We start from the raw sequence: 18,984 nt of genomic DNA on the forward strand, positions 1-18,984 counted from the left end.
CAACTTAAGCAAACACACATTGCTAAAAAAGTTATTAAAGCTCGTTTTACTGTGCGTCTAATCAAATAAAAAAACGCTGTTTTCCGTCGCAAGGACAAACAAGGCCTGCGTTAAATAGAGATCGCACGGAAAGTTGTGCAGTCCAGGTGGTAAAATAACATTCAGCCAGTTAATCTAACAGTAGACTTATTATTTGTATATGAAGGCTCCACGCCACAACTGTCGAGGACACCGCCAACGCAGCAATCGCTTGTTTTACTCGAACATCATTGTACATTTCCAGGGTTAGGCCAGTCTTTAAGTTTCTTCATTAACCGCAAAAAAAGAGAAAGATTACAAGTACTTCCAATGGACTACAAAGGTTAATTCTCAGTTCTTGAATCCCCTAAACGTACACGTTTTTGTGTATAAGTAATATTTACCATTCATTTGACAGATAAACCGAAATTACCTTGCTAAATTCTCTTAACTTCGTTCAAAAACGTCAACTAATATTTTGAGATCTCGAAAGAGATTATAGAAAGATCTAAAAAGATCATAAAAAATTACTAAAAAAAAACTCAGTAACAAAGTGACGAAACAACTCAGTAGAAAAGCTGGTGTTAATTTATTTTCTGCCAAAAACGCATTTGTGAAAAAAAGTGCATAACATTTTGAATTAATACTTAATGCTACATTACAATAGCGCTTGTACACTACTTCTAGGTCCACTATCTAACATTACTACAAAAAGCAAAAATACAGCTACGACAGGAAGTCCACATTGAAATAGTTCAACCTGTTCTGTTCTTAATTCATACTTTGAATTACGTCGTAAATCGTGTTATGAAAAAATAGAGACAATTCACTTGTGATCATGTTTACTACACTAATAATTAGTGGAGAAAAATTGAAATGTGGTAATTTTGTTCCTGGATGATTTTCGCCACGAGTTTTATCGATGTAACTTGTACCTGAAATTCCTCGCCTATAACATAACTTCCCTCATTTCTGTACAAATCGGCGAAGATGCGAAGCAAGGATACAGATACGCAAAACATTAACAAACACTTCCTTTCAGCAGGCCTATAAGCTAAGAAATACGCAAATTTATCAACTTTTCTAGTAGACCTTGCAGACTTTCGAGAGTGATGGTAGTTAAATGCTATCTTCTCTAAACATTTTTCGGGTAGATAGCTAAGAAGAATACAGAATCTGACTGGAAATGAATGTCTCCCGAGAGAAAATTCAAAAATGCATGAAAACTAGTGGGCAGAATTTCAATGTTCATCACAAGCTGTTCAGCACTAAGAGACATTTTAATTAATACATTATGATGCTGTTGTAATGATCAAATATATTTCAATAAAGGAAAAAAAAAAGACGAATTTTTTTAATTGTTAAGATCACGGGCCATAGCGTTTTAGAGTCTCTCAGGCTCTGGCCGTTTAATATTCCACATCCAGAGGTTTAAACGGTCCATGGTGTTCCTGTGAAATCCAAATACTGTCCGTCACTGAACCATCGTAAGTTTTGATTTGTTCCCAGTAGATATGGGTCGAGTTCACTATCCGCAGCTTGCCATAGCCGGCGTTGCCTGGGAACCACTCTCGGAAGGCGGACCAAGGACCTAGCGTAAGATGACGATAAACACTTCAACTCCAGAATTTTTGAGCTGGTTTTATGCGGACGAGCGGTGAATGCACGGATTGAAGTAATAATGATTACACCATGATTTATTTTCAACGTCAGTTGGGAAAACATACAGCGGGCAATTGCTGCATTGGTAAGGGGTGCAAAATATTACGAAAAAGAAATAATAACGAAGGGCAGAATCGCGGAATTGTCCAAGAAAAAAATTGCTATGTCTAAATCAAAAAGAGCAGAAATTAGGCCCCGTGCACTTCGCCGGAGGAATTTGAAAACCGAGGTTTCACTCTGAAAACGCATCAAATGCTTCCCGTCCACACTACCCCGGAGGAAATGAAAAACGCAGCAATCACCGGTCATTAGGGATTTGTGTTTGAGGAAAACTCGGGTAAAGAAATCACATGATCATCGTGACGCCATCGTTTTCCAAAAGCTCCGTTTTCGAAACGCAAAGTCGGCGTTTTCAAATTCCTCCGGTTTGAAGAGCGTTTTCGAAAAGTCCCATTTTCGTGACGGATTGGTGTGGACGGCAGCCTGCGTAGCTTGGCGGTTTAAGTAATTTGAGCTCTCTCCCAGGCTCCTCGCAGCTTCGCCGCTCTTTGGCGCTCGTTACCGCGGCGGCTTCGCCGCTTTCTTAGCGCACTCAAATTGCTTAAAGCCACCAAGCTATGCAGGCCATGTGGACAGTAGGCTTAACCGTAGAAATAAGGCTGTGTTTTCAAATTCCCCCAGCGTAGTGTGGACGAGGCCTTAAGATCGTTGTTGCCGTTGTTGTTGTTGTTATTTGTTGCTTCTTGTTGTTGTTGTTGTTGTTGTTTGTTGTTTGTTGTTGTTGTTGTTTTGGCTTACGCTCGAAACTTAAGCTTTACAAACTTAATTTACTTTAACGACCTCAAGTGTTCCACTTGCATGCTCGCCGATGAACCCAAGAGTTTGCTAAGAAACTTATTACTCTGTCAAATCAGCGTCCATGGACAAATAACATAGAACAGGGTTGCCACGGGAAGGGAAAAGTCAGGGAAAATTAGATTTTATTCAAAGTCAGGGAAAAGTCCTGGAGTTTTGCATCACGTCAGGGAGTTTCTAAATCCCTGTTCAAAGTCAGTGAAAAAATCTGGGAATTTTATCTTAAGGTTGCCGCAAATTATTTTATTACACGTTTTTGTATAGACAAGGCAAGTTTGTTTTAAAAATTATCTGAGCCATCCTTATTTTTTTGATTCATGTGCGATTACTAGATCTTTCATCCTTTGATAGATCAGTTTTTTGATTAAGTTTTTCTTTTGTGAAGTCAATGGAAAGGTCACTGTATGACGTGGTATGGTAAGCGATGTCAGAATCTTTTGCATCCGACTCAACACTGCTGCACTGTTCTTCGTCTCTTCAAGGACGCCCGATTGTTCAGCCTATTGTCTGCCTGCGGTGCGTTGTGCAGTTGCCAAACTACTTACGCTGTGGACTGTCTACGCTGTGTTGTCTTTGTTCAGTCCAAGGTATCATCCAATGCAAACTGGCAAATGCTATCTTCGGGTTCTCTACTCCGAAATCTCCGTGAAGACCGTGAACTAGGGTAGAGCACGAGGGTAGAGCACGAGGGTGTCTGGCTTCGTTTTAGTCGAAATAAAGATGCAGGACTATTCTTACATTCCCACTGGAACTAAAACCTGTTCAAACTGCAATGGGCCTGTAGTATTACCGAGTTTCAAGGGGGGAATTAGAAGTCGAGATAGTTCTTTATTCTGTGCTGAATTTTCCCGGGCTTACTTAAACATCAAGTGCGCTTAAGCAGATCGCATTTCGCTCGAAATCCGAGGACAGTTTAAATTTTCTGCCATGTTTTGGGCTCCTTTGAAGTTACTTATTAGCAGAAACTGATAGACTAAAATCCCATCCTATCCTCCAGTCAGAGCATCGATGCCACTTTCCGTACCGTGGAAGAAAACTGCGTCACAAAGACGAGTTGTACCAAGCAGGCATATACAGGCTTATAATCCATCAAATATTTTCGCTCGTGCGCGATTGGTCTAAACGCATCACGTGACTGAATATGCTCCAGCTAAAACTGGGGAATATCCGAGTGATATTCCCCAATTTTCAAAACTGCGCGTGTTTCGAAAAATGTTTGAAGGATAATAAACAAGATGTACGCTCTCGAAAACTGTGAGCTTTAAGGAACAGATAATGTCCGCGGACAAATATCCGAGCATATTTTCGCGCCAAATGGAGACTATTATTTACATATCTGTAGTTAATTTAACATGACTGTGTCCAGGCAAATCAGAGCTATTTTAAATCTTTCTGCTGAGCTGCTTGGATGATTATCAATATGCTACACCAAATGAACAACTCTGCATTCAGTTGCAGTAGCTGCTATTGACATTCTTGGCTGTTTGACATACAACCTAGTCTGGGATAGTGTATGGGGTTTTGTGCCTTGTGTAGAATAGGGTTACAAAATCAAACTGATCGCGGTCTAGTATAGGGTACGGTTCCAGCGTTACGGCAGCACACCCCCACCCAATTAGGTGTGTTTTTAACTGTCGTAAGCTAAGAACACTCCCTTGTGTAACCGCTGCATTATAACGAAATTGCCTACCTCTTGGTCCCAACATTGGATTCACACATATTCCATAAAACTCGTTACAGCCAGCCGCGCCGGATATCAGGTGGACTGGAGCCTTGGGATTGGTGTAGTTGTGAGCCGTCACTGTATCGTTGAAGACTGGCCAAAGGCGCTCATACGAGTGCTCATGCGCTTCAATGATCAAATCCACACCGTACTGGAAAAACAACGGTTCGAGGCTGGAGATGACAAAAACAGAAAGGCTAGTCAAAATTACCGATGACCTGTTCAATTTAGCTAAACGCAACTGCAGTACAGCTTAACAATTAGTTCAACAACTAGTTCAACGTTTTCAGGCTATAAGAAAAAAGATTTCGAGCCAATAAAATGCAAAGACAGAACAGAGTAGTTTGGTCACACCCCTCCGCACTTGCGTTTCGTTGGACGTTTTCCCGCGCTGACGTCTCGATACATGCTTATTTTACGTCTTTCCCGCGATTTTCTCTAGAAACAAGCTTCTCCCCTTCTCCTCTCTCCTGTCCTGGCCTCCCATTACATGTTTTCTCGCGCTTGTTTCCCATTATATATGTTTATTTAGCGTCCTAGCCTTGTCTCCTGGCCGGCCATGTTTTCCCGCGATTTTCGACCGTCACATGGTTTTTCCTGTCCTGGAATCCCCTTAAATTTTTCTCCCGCTCTTGCCACCCGTTACTTGCCTCCCTTAACATGTTTTCCCGCCCTTGCCTATGTTTCATGCTTTATTGGGCTTGTCTCTCAGTCTGGTTACATGATGTGCACACATGGTGGACACTCAGCTATCTATATAAATAATAAGGGGATTTGCGTAATAAAGGTATTCCGTTACAACTTCCCATAAGCTACTCGACTAGAAGCAAACCGTGAAAGTCAAACGCGACTTGGTCACACAAGTTTTCCCTCTCTTAGAGGTTATTATATGTATTTGCTTCGTATTCGTATTGGTTCATTATGTCTTTTGTGTTCAGTTCTTGTGATTGGCCGGCGTCGTACTCGCGTTGGTTTTGGTCTTTCAGCCATCACACGAAAACCGACCTAACACCTTCGACTCCCGTCTACCTTCGACTATCTACAGTTTACGATCTTTGACAACTGATTGCGCACTTCATGTTGCCTGTTAGGTAGGACTAGAAGACGAGGCGATGGAAAAATTAGCGCAACTTCAAACTGGGAGAAAGCGCTTCAAGGCAAACTCTTCCGACAAGTTAAAAGTTTTAATTATGCTTACAACATTTTAGCAGAGGGATTCACTTCCGTCAAGAGAAGTAACTGAACACCTCACCTGTGTCTGACCACAGACTTCAGCGTTGTGCAATCATCTCTGTCAATGTTCGAGCAGTACATGGGTCTGTGACCAAACGCAACGATCCATGGTCGCTTGGCTCGGTTCTCGGGCTTGTTCGCCTCCTTGAGGTCGTTTGTTAGCCATTCCAGCTGATCCTGGATCGGACCTTTAGTGAAGTATACTTCGGAAGAGTAGCTGTTATGATGTGAAAAGCAGCAAAGATGGATAGTGAAACTCTTTCGATTACTGGTAATTAACAATTAGTAATAGTAATTGGACCAAGTGAAGTACATTTCAGGAAGTAATCGTGCGAGTAATGTTAACATCGGACGAGCGCGAAGCGCGAGGCCGATTCGAAATCACAAGCACGATTACTACCTGAATTGTACGACACGAGGTCCAATTCCTAATTAATTCTGTCTATAACAAATTTTGGAATTAAAAATGTCTTTTGAAAACTTCTTTTGAGCGAAAACGTATGTAGCGCGTTTCATAAGCTTTGAAGAAAGCCATTAAAGCTCGCACAATTGACATGCGAATCACGTGGGATCCAATGACAGCTGTCCAATTAAAATTGGATACCTGTAACTGGACACCCACGTGATCGCGCGCCGATTACGTGGCAAATAGGCGCGCGGAGAACCAATCACTATCGAGAATTTCGTTATAGATACGATTACTTGCGATTTCGTTCGTTATTAAATCGCCTGATACTTGATGCTAACTGGCCACTGCAAATCGTTAGGGGTAAATCAGCCTTCAACTCACGAGGCCCTGGGTTCAGTGCTTTCGTGATTTGTCGCCAAGTGTTCTTAGCGTTTTTAGCAAGTAAAACTCTAAAACTTTCTTTTACTTTTGAAATTGTGTATTAAAACCTACTAACGACTTAACACGCACTTAAACAACGATTTCAAATTGACTCGTTTAGCTTTCGAGGTGCGTCAGAAATTTGAAGCCGTTTCGCGTGAATAGAAATCGTTTCCGAACCCGTCAGACACACTGTAGAGATATAATAAATATCTTACTAACCTCATTTTCTCGGTCCGTTCGGTAAGTTACGGATCCTCGTTTTTCCTCTTCGATTTATGTCCCTCGCGCTTCGCGCTTGGGCCATAAATCGATGGGGAAAAACTCGGTCTGTAACTTACAGTAAAACGTAAAGTCTGCATATGAGCCAAGTGGCCCACCAGGCCGGAGCTTATCCCGGTTTCCGTAGCGTGAAGCGACTACGAGTATTTCTACTCCCCCCTGGATGGGATGCTAGTCCATCGTAGGGTTACCCCCAGCATTAAGTTCGCCGGTACCCATTCATATACCTGGGTGGAGAGAGGCACTGTGAGAGTAAAGTGTCTTGCCCAAGAACACAACACAATGTCCCCGGCCAGGGCTCGAACCCGGAACGCTCGATCCGGAGACGAGCGCACTAACCATGAGGCCACAGCGCCTCACACTTGTAACTAACAGTGCGGACCTCGAACTCTGTCAGTAAGAGGTATTTGTTGCAGTGATGGTTCGTGTACCAAGCTAAATTCCTGTACCAGACCAAAACTCCACTAAATCAACAATCCAGATCTAAGTAGCTAACTGGATTGTCTCTTCCAGCTGAGATTTTGAACAAATTAAGTCCTATTTAGGTGTACAGCAGTTGTTTACATACAGCCCAATTCTAGACACAACTTCTCTTTCTCCCCTTCTAACAAGTATCAGCTCAGATTGTAATTACACGGTGTAAGCGGTGGACCATTTGACTCTCCAGGAGGTGGTGGGGGGGGGGGGGGGGGGTGATTTTGAAAAAGTTATCCTGCAGGCATACTTTTACCAAACAAACTTCATGCACACGACCACTGCCAAAAACAATTCACGCACGTTCTGCGAGACAAAAAAAAGCATGTTATATGAAGAACACATTTCATGCATATACACGTCCCGAGAAAAATATTTCCTAGTGCATGAAGGGGTTAAAAAATAAAGTTCGTGGCTGTACTAAATCACCCCACCATCCCCCCACCCGCTAAAAAAGGCTAAAGTACCACCCTTAATGGTAATCTTGTGTAACAACTAACCCAATAAAGTGCACTCTGGCGATGTCAAAGCTGTACCACATTCTATTTAATGCCATAGGCCACTCAAGCTGCGGCATGGAAAATCTGTACCGGTAATGACTGAAGTTGAAGGGAATTTCTGCAACAAGAACGAGGACAAAAATAGATCTTGTAAGTGTGCTTTGAGCACTAGCTATTCGTTTTCCTTAAAAAGCGTCTCTTCGAAAATCGTTTGAAAGTTTTTTTTCCCCTTTTAGCGTTCTTGTGCAATGTTACTCAACTTGAACCTCGAACAGGTTCAACATTCAAACGGTATGTTGCACAAAAACCAACTTTAACCATATTCAGGATAATAGCAAGAGAGGATGAAGGGAAGAACATTGATACTCTGTTGATAATTGCGATTGGAGTGAAGCTGCACAAATAACAAAAATCGAACGTGTGCATCAACAGAAGCTGAAAAAAAAAACTTTCTCCGAGTTTGACTACATTGGAATTGCTTATAAATTAATTAATAGGCAAACAAATCCAACCAGAAAACCAAGGGTGCTTTCCATTGAACCAAAAATGCCGAAAATTATGTAATGAGGACAAATGGTACCGAAATTTCACGGTAAAGTTTGACTTTCCGAAAAGCGAACCATTCAACCGAAAATTCCGGAAATTCTGGGACGAAAATCAAATGGAACGGAAATTCTCGGCAAAAGTTTCCTAAAAATTTGGATATGCTCCGCGAGGTTATCCTCTTTTCCCATAAATTCCGAAAAATGCTGTTCCATTCGTCAATAGTAATTTCCGGAAATTCAAACCGGAATGTTGTGCCGAATGGAAAGCATCCTCCTCAGTTTTCGTTCTAACGTCTGACTGGTTAGTTTCGTTGTTACCGTGATTTCCAACACACGTCATGTAAGGAATCCGTGCTGCAATGGGCTCAATCCTGTTCATAAACGCGTCGCCATTCTACGGGAAACAAACAGTCAGTGGTGACCAGTGTGAATTTTCCCTTACCGCATCACAAGTATTGAGATTACAGTGCCTGATCGTTATAAGGAGAAGGATCTTGATATCACACTAAAGCCTTTTAGAGATAACGAAACAAATCGTAAGGAAGGCAGTCAGAAACATTTTTACTCACGACCAGTTGAATTTCCAGACAATCCAAAACTACGACAGAATTGTTCTCAGCATGTTCAGATAGCAAACGTTATTAACGAACATTCTAAAGACCCATTTACATGACAGAAAATTTTGGGTACGGGTTCCAATAATGTCACGCGTACCAAAAAATGGTTCAGCACAGCACGGATAAATTTTGTGCCAAATTTCTGTCATATAAAATAGGCCTCAGTGTGAAAGTTTCACTTGAATGGGTTCCTTTCTTCGTCTTAGAAACAAAACTCAGCCATCATATTTTTCGCTGTATTTTTACTTACCAAAACGTCAAACCGATGTTCTTCGTTACAGGGCTTTCTCTCGCGCACTTGTGTGTACTCAAACTCGTGAAATTAGCTCTACCTTTACCTACTGGTATTTTTATTTGCAGTTATTGTTTCATCTGGTGTTACGTTTACTGAACTCTGTTTTTGCCAATCAGAACAAACACGCTCATTTCTCGACCAATCAGGAGGCGAGTGTTGTATTATTTTACCACGCGGGTTTCAGGCGGGTTGCTTTTCCCGCGCTTTGCGACGGTTTCGCGTATCTGCTTTGAGTCCATTGCGTCTTTTAGGAACTCGCTGTTAGATAATCACCGCAACATATCGCATTAAAAAGATGTTACATACTGGATCAAAGACGAACTTCCGTAATTAAAAGTTATATGGATAAACTCCAGAGAACGAGGAGTATTTTACGGTGGTTTCACGTAATTTTGCTAGATCAAATTGGTGTTTTTCTCTCCATGTTAAACTCATGATCACGGGAGATCATAGTAGCTTTGCTTACCAGTCCCCCTTGGGTATTCAGGTCATACGCAAAGTCCCCAACATGCAACACGGCCGTGTTATGTCCGGACCTGGCCTCAGAAATAAGCCGTTTAAGACTGGGCGCCCCACCGATTCGGCCCATGTCTCCATAAACCAAGAACTGCGGCGACCAATCCTGCAAATTTTAGAGAGATGCAATTAACGCTTTCTTCAAGTACCACAGTTTATCAAAAGGTCCAACATGTCGTTTTGCGATACGTAGAAAAAGCGTCCCCAAAACAGTCTGCTGGGGTCCCCTTAATGCAGGCTAAAAAAAAAAAAAATTATAGTCATTTGCGTGTAAAGAGGAACCGCGAGGAAAGTGGGCGTCCTTTTCCACCCGCGAGCTCATCAATTCCGGGTCAGGGAACGGGTGGAGAGCGAATACTTGGGAATTTAGGGACGGACCAGGGACGGTTCTCCCCTCAAGGGAGGGTTGGGCAATTTCAAAAAGACAATTCTGCACAACAAAAACGGATGTAAAAAATCGTGCCTTGGGGAGCCATTGGAGAAAAAAATATCGAGCAAGTGCTTTCTACTATCCGGGTCCTGTGGGAAAAAATTCTTGCACAAGCTGCTCCCCACGAGAAAAAATCATGCACAACCAACCTAACGGTGAGAAAAAAATTTCATGTCCCAGAAAATTACTCCCCCCCCCCCCTCCCCCCACCCTCCACCTCATTAAATAATGGTCCGTCCTTAGCGAGAAGTCACGCAGCTGGTTACGCGCTCGCCTCCCAACAGTGAGACACGCACTGTTTAGTCATTTATTGGGCTGAATTTGTTATCTCTGCCCTGCTCCCAATTAACGCCCGATAATTGTTTATTTAGGTTGTTTTGCTTTGTTTTGTTTCTTCTGTTTTACTTTTACTTTTTGGCAAACTACACTCGGACTGTTTTCACTTAAGACCTAAGAAAACCAAGGAGCACAGACTCGCCGTGTTATCAGAATTAAAATAAAGCTCTTACTAAACAAAAACTAATCCACGATTATCTTTACCGACAGAACTGTTCAGTTACAAGTCTTTAAAATTTTCGTTGAAGTGATTGACGTTTATTTGTCTGCATAGCCTATGGATGTTGTAAAGAGAAATTGATGGCTGATTAGTCTTATTGAGTTAGACATAAAATGCTTGTTTCACAAGAGCCTGGTTGTATATTCCTCTGTTTATATACACACGGGAAACTCTATATATTTCTTTGCTCTTTTCTCTGATGGTGACATTTTTACCTGAAATCTCAAAACATTGTTGCACAAACATCACCTTTCAAAATTCCCCGACTTATCCCTTATAAAAAATAGCATTTCTCGGACCAAAATGTGTGCAAAATTTGAGATCTAGTAGCGGCTTCTAGCATGAACTTACAGCCTTCCTTTCTACTCGTTCATGAGACTAATAAGTTTTAAATAAATTTGTCTTCTTCGTTAAGGAAAAATATCGTTGAGATCACAGTGACTCCAAATGTTTCTTCCAGCCTTCAATGGTATTAAACCAGGCGTGTCAAATTATTTCAGTTTTTCCCTTTAAAATAAACTTTTTCTGACCAGTGGCAACCCTATATAAGCGGTCATAAACAATTGTTGTAGAAAGCAGGCGCCATTCTGTCAAGCCAGCATCGTTTCAATCGAGATTTGACAAGCTGGAAGTCTGACAGCGGCTTCACAAGTAGACATAAGGACTGCTTTATCAGACGAACGTGATCTAGCCACAAGCAAAACCTTTTTCACACAAATTGACTCAAAAGTTTATTAGATAGCTCATTACTGAAGATTTTAACCAGCGTGGGAAACAAATTATTGTTTCATAGCATTGTGGAAAAATGACCATGGTGAACCTCTTAGCTGAGCAACCTTAAACAATAGGGTTGTATGTTTGGTTAAAAGTACTAAACATGTTCACACAAATCTATTTACGGAAACATTGAGGAAACAAGTAGAAGTGTTCTAGTACAAATGAAAATTTAATGTAAGGTAATGAAAGACTTTCATTCCTCGTGCAAACGTTCTTCTGTATACTCTATGAAACGTTAACACAACCTAACCACGAACTTAAAGGAGTATTAAGGGAAAAATGCAAGATACCGTCGGAAAGTACTTCAATAAATTATTTCATTGTTTTGGTGTCCCCTGTTCTGAACCTCCAAACGATGCCAGTAGCGAAGCAGTCTCTGTGGACGAAGAATGACCAAATCTACAAGAGTTGCTCTCCGTCCTTGGAGAATAGCCACAGTACTTCACAAAAGCGCTGTTATCGGATACCGCGAAACCAGGGCTGGTTGGCGGCTCGATCGGGCAGGAAGAAACGGGTTGTTCGGGTCGCCAGTTGTTATAAGAAGGAAAGCCCGAGAATACATCTCTAGTATTCCACCGAAGCTGAAAAGGAGTTGGCATGTAAGCGCTACAGTTGAAGGACTGCTGCCTAGGAACGCTGAACTGTGAATGCAAAATGTTGGACACGCTGTGGGTCAAGCCTCCGTTTCTTCCGCAGTGTTTCATGATGGCTAATTCTTTTTCGTCCTCGAAGCTTCTGTGTTCGTTGGTGGAAGGTAAGCTTAATTCAGTTTTCACCGCGGCGAGGGAAAAATTCACTGCAATTTGATCAAAACAGCAAGGTAAGTGAAGTATGCTGCAGTCCAAGGAAAACCATTAAATTTAAGAAAGAAGTCATTAGAACGATTCCCCAAAGCATTAAACAATTACGAAGTTTAACAAGATAAGTTTTCATGTTTACGCAAACTTCAAGTAAGGACTTACAACTTGAAACAAGTTTACCAAAACTGCGTAAACATTTTTCAACTTCTGAGAAAACCAAACTATCCTTTTAAAATGTAAACAAACATATTGAGCATAAACTTTGCAAAACTGAGCTAGACAGTTTACGTGGATGTTTTACGAGCCCAAGCTAAAAGAACTTCAAATGGAAGAATTCATTGGCGGCGAAAAACAACAAACATCGAGCTTACATTTCAGCTTCCCTTTTTCTTTCTTACCTTGAAATGGTTCGACGGGTGCAACACTGTTAGAGCGACTTTCGATATCTTTCATCTGTTTTCTCCGAAGACGAACTTGCTCTCTCATCACAACTCTTCTTTGCCTTCCCTTGACACATGGTTCGCAGTCACAGTTCGAGAAAGGACAGTGCCGTTTGTGTCCTTTGAGATTCGATCGCATTCCGTGATTTTTACAGAGGGTACAAGAAGGTTTGCGTTCCCTTCTTAAGCTTATATTCATCCGCTTCTCGAGAGAAGATTCCTCCATTTTGTTCCGCTGGTATTTGTAAGGTTGCCGTTTTCAAAAACCTAGACGGGATGACTTGTAAGGGAAATAAGGCGGTGCCTAAACCAGTCATAGGCGCATGCCTGTCAAATCAAGCAATCAGAGATGATTGGCCCAAAATAGTGTATTCTCATGCAGAGCACGTGCTTAAAAGAGAAGCTTCAAATGCTTTGTAATTTTTTTCCAGGTTTTTTTTTTTTTCTTTTTATCTAAATGGCGTTTCACTTTACCCTTTTCCAGACACGTTTGTCATGATCTCTGCACAGGCTCGCAAATGATCCTGGAACGCAAATGAACTTAAACGTGAGCTCGTGAGTTGAATATACAATTTTGACTAAATGAAATGACCGCGATATGAACGGTCCACTTCAGACGGTGTGAGTTTTTATTATATTATTTCTTAAACTTCTATTCTTAGTTGATTTATGTATTTAGTTATTCTCTCAATTAAATTTTAAATTTTATATCATTTCTAATTTTTCTATTAATTTTTTCGTAATCTTTTTATTATTATTATTATTTTTTTTTTTTTTTTTTTTTTTACACTCCGCACTCCGCACTGCGCGTTTTCGGAACAGCCCTGGTGTTAGCGGTTTAGTTTTCTCGCGTTTAATTGGTTTAATTAATTCTGAGTTTCACAGTGAATACAAATTTCACAACTTTAAAAATGATATCCAACGTCAAGAAACCCTGTGTTTGAAATTTGTAGTTTAGCTAGGTCCTTCCCTCAACGACTTTACCTCAGGGGTGTCTCGCGTCCAAGCGATGTAACGCGTCCGGTTTAAGCGGTAGATACCTAAACCCCTATATCAAATTAAAGCTTATAGAGCTGGCTATCAAACTATACCAAGAATTTTGCAATGAAATGAATTGCCGATTTTTTCAGGACCACTAAATGCGAGCGCCCTAATCACCTTTTGGAAGCTTCAAGTCAAAGCGAATTTTGTTTTTCGCCAATTTATTTTTCTTTTCCGGTTTAAGGACAAAAAGCGTTAAAAAAGTGTGTCTGCGTTTTGCCATATTCAATTGCAGTAAAAAGTTACAGAACATTTTCGAAATAGGATCTAAAAAATGTGAAGTGATCGTACAAAAATCGCTCTCGCAGAAAAAATATTTCGAAATAAACAATTCGCAGACACGTCTTTGTTTACTATATATTAATCTAGCTACTGTCCAAATTTAAGGGCAATCGAAGAAATTCCCTTTGAGTTGTAACTCAAGTGTCTGCTTCAAGCGAAAATTTTTATTCGAGAAAACAGCACTAAAAAAAATCTCTTGCTTCGCAAACAAACTCCGCCCACAAACGCCTTCAAATGGGTTCTCAGATCACTGCGCCAATCAGCGATTGGAAAGTTTTTTCCCGCGGTGAAATTTACGCGCGAATATCCAAAACACACAAGGCGGAGAGATAATTTTTCTGTAGCTCGGTTTTTCTTGAAGCTGGTCTGGCAAAATGGTGAAGACGAAGAAGGATACGAACGCTAGAGTGGCTGGGCGAAGAAAACAAACAAAAGAAAGCGCGCCGGAGCAAATGTGCATGGATAATATTCCAATGGATCTCAATGAGTCCGACGATTCATATTCATCGGTATCGGACTCAAAAGAAGAGTCACTGTAAAAATCGCTGTTATCGCTGTCAAGTTCCCAAAGTTGTACAGAACCTTTCTCTTCTCTTGACTCGATCTTTTTGCCCGCTTGATACGATGGCCATAGTTTCATCCGCGAGGCCAATTTTCGTTTCTTCGAGATGTATTTTCATTCGTTCTTCGCTGTTTTCGCTTTTTCGAACTGGTCCACGGAGTTTTCAGTGGTCCGTGTTTACTTATAACTTAATAGAATTACACCTAATACGAAAAATGCTTGGATTAACAATGCTGATCAACTGAGTAGAGGCGAGTAGCCAGCCAATTCGTGGTATCCATATAGGTGATATTCCCGCGAAAGTCGTCTCGGTTGATTGCATACACGTTATAGGGCTGTCAATCGCGAGGGAACTTTTACTTCCGGCCATAACGTAAAACCTCCATTTCTCCCCCAATATTTAGTTTTTTTCATTTTTTTTTTCAGAAATTAGAGATTACTCTTCGACCATTACTTTTACCCAAAAATCCAAATTTGAAGAAAATTGCCGATCTGAAGGTATACGGGTAACCTTAACACAGGATGTTCACTATATCCTCAAATTTGGAGACAACGGAGAATTGCCGAGTGGGGATTGACTACGTTTTCGCGTAGCTTTTGCCACAGAGGAGATTACTGACGGTAAAAAAAAAAAAATTGCACGAGCAAAAGCGACAGCTCTACTCGTACGCCATGCATTCGCACGAGGGAATCTTGTGCACTTTCGTGGAAGCCCGTGTCTATCTAGGACGCGCGTATAAGAGGTGTAAAGGGAAAAGTTCTTGGCGGTTAATTAGATGGCAGAGCAATCTTCGAAGATTCATGTTTCTTTTCACAGTGCGTTTCCTAATGGAAAAATTTACAGTCGACAGGTGTCAATTTGGTATTTTGCGCGGTATGTTTATTGTTATTTATTGCTGCTTTTGTGCCTGAGGTGCCTGTGTTTTCTCCACCTAGGATAATTAGGAAAATATGTATCCATCCATAGACTTTTCACGGAGTCCACACCATTCCTAACTTTTTGCGGTGGAATCAGTTCCGGTCCTGGGATCATTTGCGGGCCGGGGATCATCTGCGGGCCTGTACATCTCGTATTAAATCCTCTGGTAGGCCCTCCCCCATGAACGTTTGATTTGGTGAAGCTAAAAAGTAGGAGGGGGCTTCATATAGGGGGGAGAAGGGGCGTTTTTTTGCAAAGTACTTTACCAGTACCAATAAGGTTAAACTACACTGGAAATACAGTCTGTCGTTTATTGTTCTAGTCATAAAAGAAAAAAAGGGAGAGCAGAGGGTGGCATTTTATAAATTTCTTGCTCCAAATGGATGGGCGGCTTAATGGTGTAATTAACAAACTTGAATATTTTTGGAAACTCAAAGGACCGAAAAATCCTGTTCCATTGTTTTAAACCCTAACAACTCCATCGTTTTGTTCATATTGAGTTTTTCTCTTCATTCCAACTCACCTTAACTTTTACAATTACTCATGACCAAAACAAATGAAACCGAATTGATCCTTTTTGTCTCTTTTCAACTGGCTTTTTCCTTTCAAATATTAGAATAAAATTGCAAAAGTTATTGGAGACTTTATTTGTTTCAAAAGACCAAATGTAAAATAGAAAAAACACTGTCCAAAGGTCACTCTTCCTAAATCTCGCAATGAAATTGCCACCTCGGTTGGAATTAACAAGTATACTAAAAAAACTATCACCCTTGGAAAAATCTGCAAACATTTGCAGCCTGAGCTGTTTGTACTCATCAAAGCAACATAATTACTCTTCTTTTCATCCAAAATGATGGCAACAATAACAAAAACCCAGTGTAAAATATTAATGTTGCTCATTGTTTCCAAAAGAAAGTCAAATATAGCTGAATCGCGTACATGCAAGCCTCTCCAACTATGGGACAATTCAAAAAAAAACATTACCACACAACTAAAACTGCTAACAAAAAATTGTGCAAGGGGAGCCATGAAAAAAATTGAACAAGTGCTTTCTACTCTCCAGGTCGTGTGTTTGACTTTTAAAACCATTCTTGCACAAGCTATTGCCCACCAAAAAAATCATGCACAACCTAAAGGTGAGAAAAAATTTCTTACCCCCTGCCCCCTCAAAAAAATAAATGGTCGGTCCCTAAATGCTTAAAGCTCATTATGTGTTTTGAATAAGCACAGCAGGGCGGCAGGTCTGTTTAACAGTGTAATCCTTCTTTATAAACAATAGATAAATTATGCAACAACTTCTCCGATTTCTTGTTACACCTTTTTTTTAATCACAATGATATCATACCTTAAGAACATAAGAAACATTTTATGTCTGCGATGACAATTTGACATTATCACAGGCTTTAATCACAGATGGGAACTTGAATTTTGTCATGTATGTAAGATGAATGTACATGTATCATGTCCTTTTTGCATACTAAACATAATTGAATAAATGTAAATATTTTAGGTAGTGAGCATCAAATTACAGCCAACCCACACCCTCAGCTGTTACAGAGAAGTTGACCTGCATAGTTTACTGTTGTCTGACCAACAGAAATAGGAGTATATACATACGCATTAAATTAAATTAATTAATTATTCCATATTTAACTAAATAATTAAAGTAATGACTAACCTCATCATCTCTCTTTGCAGTAAATTCAAATCCTTGACTAATATTACTTCCACTTTGAACCCGATATGAATAATTCTTCCCAGGAATTAAACCCTGGCAAAATAAGAAAACATGGCATGAATGTCACGTTTGACTTATAATCAAATGACTCAAGGAAGGGCCGGCAGGGATACTCCCAGAAAAAGTGGGAGGGGGTGTGCAAACTGCTTCCCAAAACCCTTATGTGTACCCTATTTAAAAAAATCTGAAATTATCTGTACCCTATTTATGACCTGACCAAAAATTTGATAAAATAGGCTCTTCTAAGCCTCAAGAAATGGTGATGCCAACAATCACATTGCTGTACATCATCAACTGACAAACTGCCACATTGACTGGGACTCTGTTCAGTGCTTAACCTACAGTTCAAACTATTTTCAACGACTCACTCTGGAAAGCCGGTACACCCAGAACAAATGCCTCTTAACAGATGTCAACAACTACCAGCACCTTACAAACAACTTATTCACGATGGAAAGGAAACCAAAACTGACTTCTAACAGACTGACTTAATTTGACAAACAACAGATGGACCAAACACCAACCAATCTGACTAACAATAGACAGATCAAAACTGACCAATGACTGATGACAACCTTAACACAAGTCTTTCAGCCAATGCCATCATGGCTAAACTGACCAATCACGTTCAACGGACCAGACTTATAACATCATTGACTGACAAACACTATTCACTTGACTCTGAAGAAGACTTCCGCTCCAGTTGTCGAAACATCAGTCACCAACAACAGCTCTTTTCAGAACTACATGTACACTCACCCAGACGATCACACTATATGAACTACTGATACTCCTGGGTTCAAACCATTTACTATATATCATTTTCTGTTTTAAATTCAAGTTATATTTACATACACTGTAATGTGTATTTTATTTTTATTTTTATTTTTACATAACCCCACAAGCTTGTAGCTTAAAATGTTGTATTTAAGGACGGTGCCTACTTTTGTTAGTGCGCACAAGTTCTGCGCATCACACAAGCCATGGTTTAGCTCCACGTGCGTGCTGGGGCTGACATTTATGCAATCAACTACACTATCACGTACACGACTAAAATGAAAGCAAAATTTTCCCACTGTGACCAAATTAAGTTGAATGAACCTGTACTCAAACCAGGAACACCAGAATAGCAGCATATCGCTAACCACTAACTGTTTACGTCTCCCAGCTGAAAACCTAGCTGTTATCTGTCGAAAATTATACTGAAATCCAACTGTAAACACATACCTGCAGATGGCGTAGTGCGCATGCAAAGCAAGTGTGAGATACGCAAATGTCTTACTTACTGGGGAGGTGACAGGAAAAAAATGTAACAGGCACTGTAAAACTTTTCAAAAAAGATCAATAACTTTAAAAAATGCGTGGTTACCCCTACATTTTATGTTATGAAATAGAAGTGGCAAGTCTATTCAACATGTGATTAGTTTCTGGTTGTGAGCAAAAGGTATTTAGACTGTATTTTAGCTGAACTAGAGGAAGGCTGTCAGATACGCTAGAAGTGCTTTTGCAACGATTTTGTTATTAAAAACATATCAAAAATGTTTTTTTTGTTACCATTGGCCATGTAGTTTAAAGATCTTTTTAAATGTGTTTGCTTTTCTGTATGTAAAGGCAAATTCTATGGAAATCTGTGAAGAAATATCCTTTCCTTTTTTTTCAGGAAAATGCTGATGTCAGCATTTTCGTTGAGATTCAAGGCTAATTATCTCGAAAAAATGCGTGGCTACCCCCATTTTTCCTTGTGGATTCCAATAGCAATTGCAAAGATCTACTTTTTCTGCATGGTCTTAACCTGGCGCAAAAACCTTTGTAATTAGTAGGCACCGTCCTTAAATAAAGCCCATCTACCCATCCATCCATCTTCTTCAAATTGCTTTCTACTAGTATCTT

General features: G+C 40.3%; 2 protein-coding genes across 2 annotated transcripts in view; both read right to left on the reverse strand.

Moving 5' to 3' along the window:
• Positions 1–584: 584 nt before the first annotated feature.
• LOC110069131 (acid phosphatase type 7-like) overlaps positions 585–18,984 on the reverse strand; it is a 21,081-nt gene continuing 2,681 nt past the window's right edge. The window contains exons 2-8 of the mRNA XM_089298114.1: positions 17,035–17,127; positions 9,500–9,655; positions 8,440–8,515; positions 7,577–7,694; positions 5,511–5,708; positions 4,226–4,431; positions 585–1,609 (exon numbers count right to left, since the gene is read on the reverse strand). Of these exons, the coding sequence (XP_089154240.1) occupies positions 1,428–1,609; positions 4,226–4,431; positions 5,511–5,708; positions 7,577–7,694; positions 8,440–8,515; positions 9,500–9,655; positions 17,035–17,127 (1,029 nt within the window). The 3' untranslated portion in view covers positions 585–1,427. The remainder of the gene's footprint in view (positions 1,610–4,225; positions 4,432–5,510; positions 5,709–7,576; positions 7,695–8,439; positions 8,516–9,499; positions 9,656–17,034; positions 17,128–18,984) is intronic.
• LOC110069140 (doublesex- and mab-3-related transcription factor 3-like) lies at positions 10,715–17,014 on the reverse strand. Its single transcript, XM_020776613.2, has 2 exons — positions 12,511–17,014; positions 10,715–12,108 (listed from the first exon to the last, which is right to left on the reverse strand). Exons 1-2 carry the CDS (start codon positions 12,776–12,778, stop codon positions 11,630–11,632), a joined length of 747 nt encoding a protein of 248 aa, XP_020632272.2. The 5' UTR covers positions 12,779–17,014; the 3' UTR covers positions 10,715–11,629.

This window comes from Orbicella faveolata, unplaced genomic scaffold, assembly GCF_042242905.1.
Source record: "Orbicella faveolata isolate gen_17 unplaced genomic scaffold, um_ofav_v1 contig_3, whole genome shotgun sequence".
NCBI classification, from domain to species: domain Eukaryota; kingdom Metazoa; phylum Cnidaria; class Anthozoa; order Scleractinia; family Merulinidae; genus Orbicella; species Orbicella faveolata.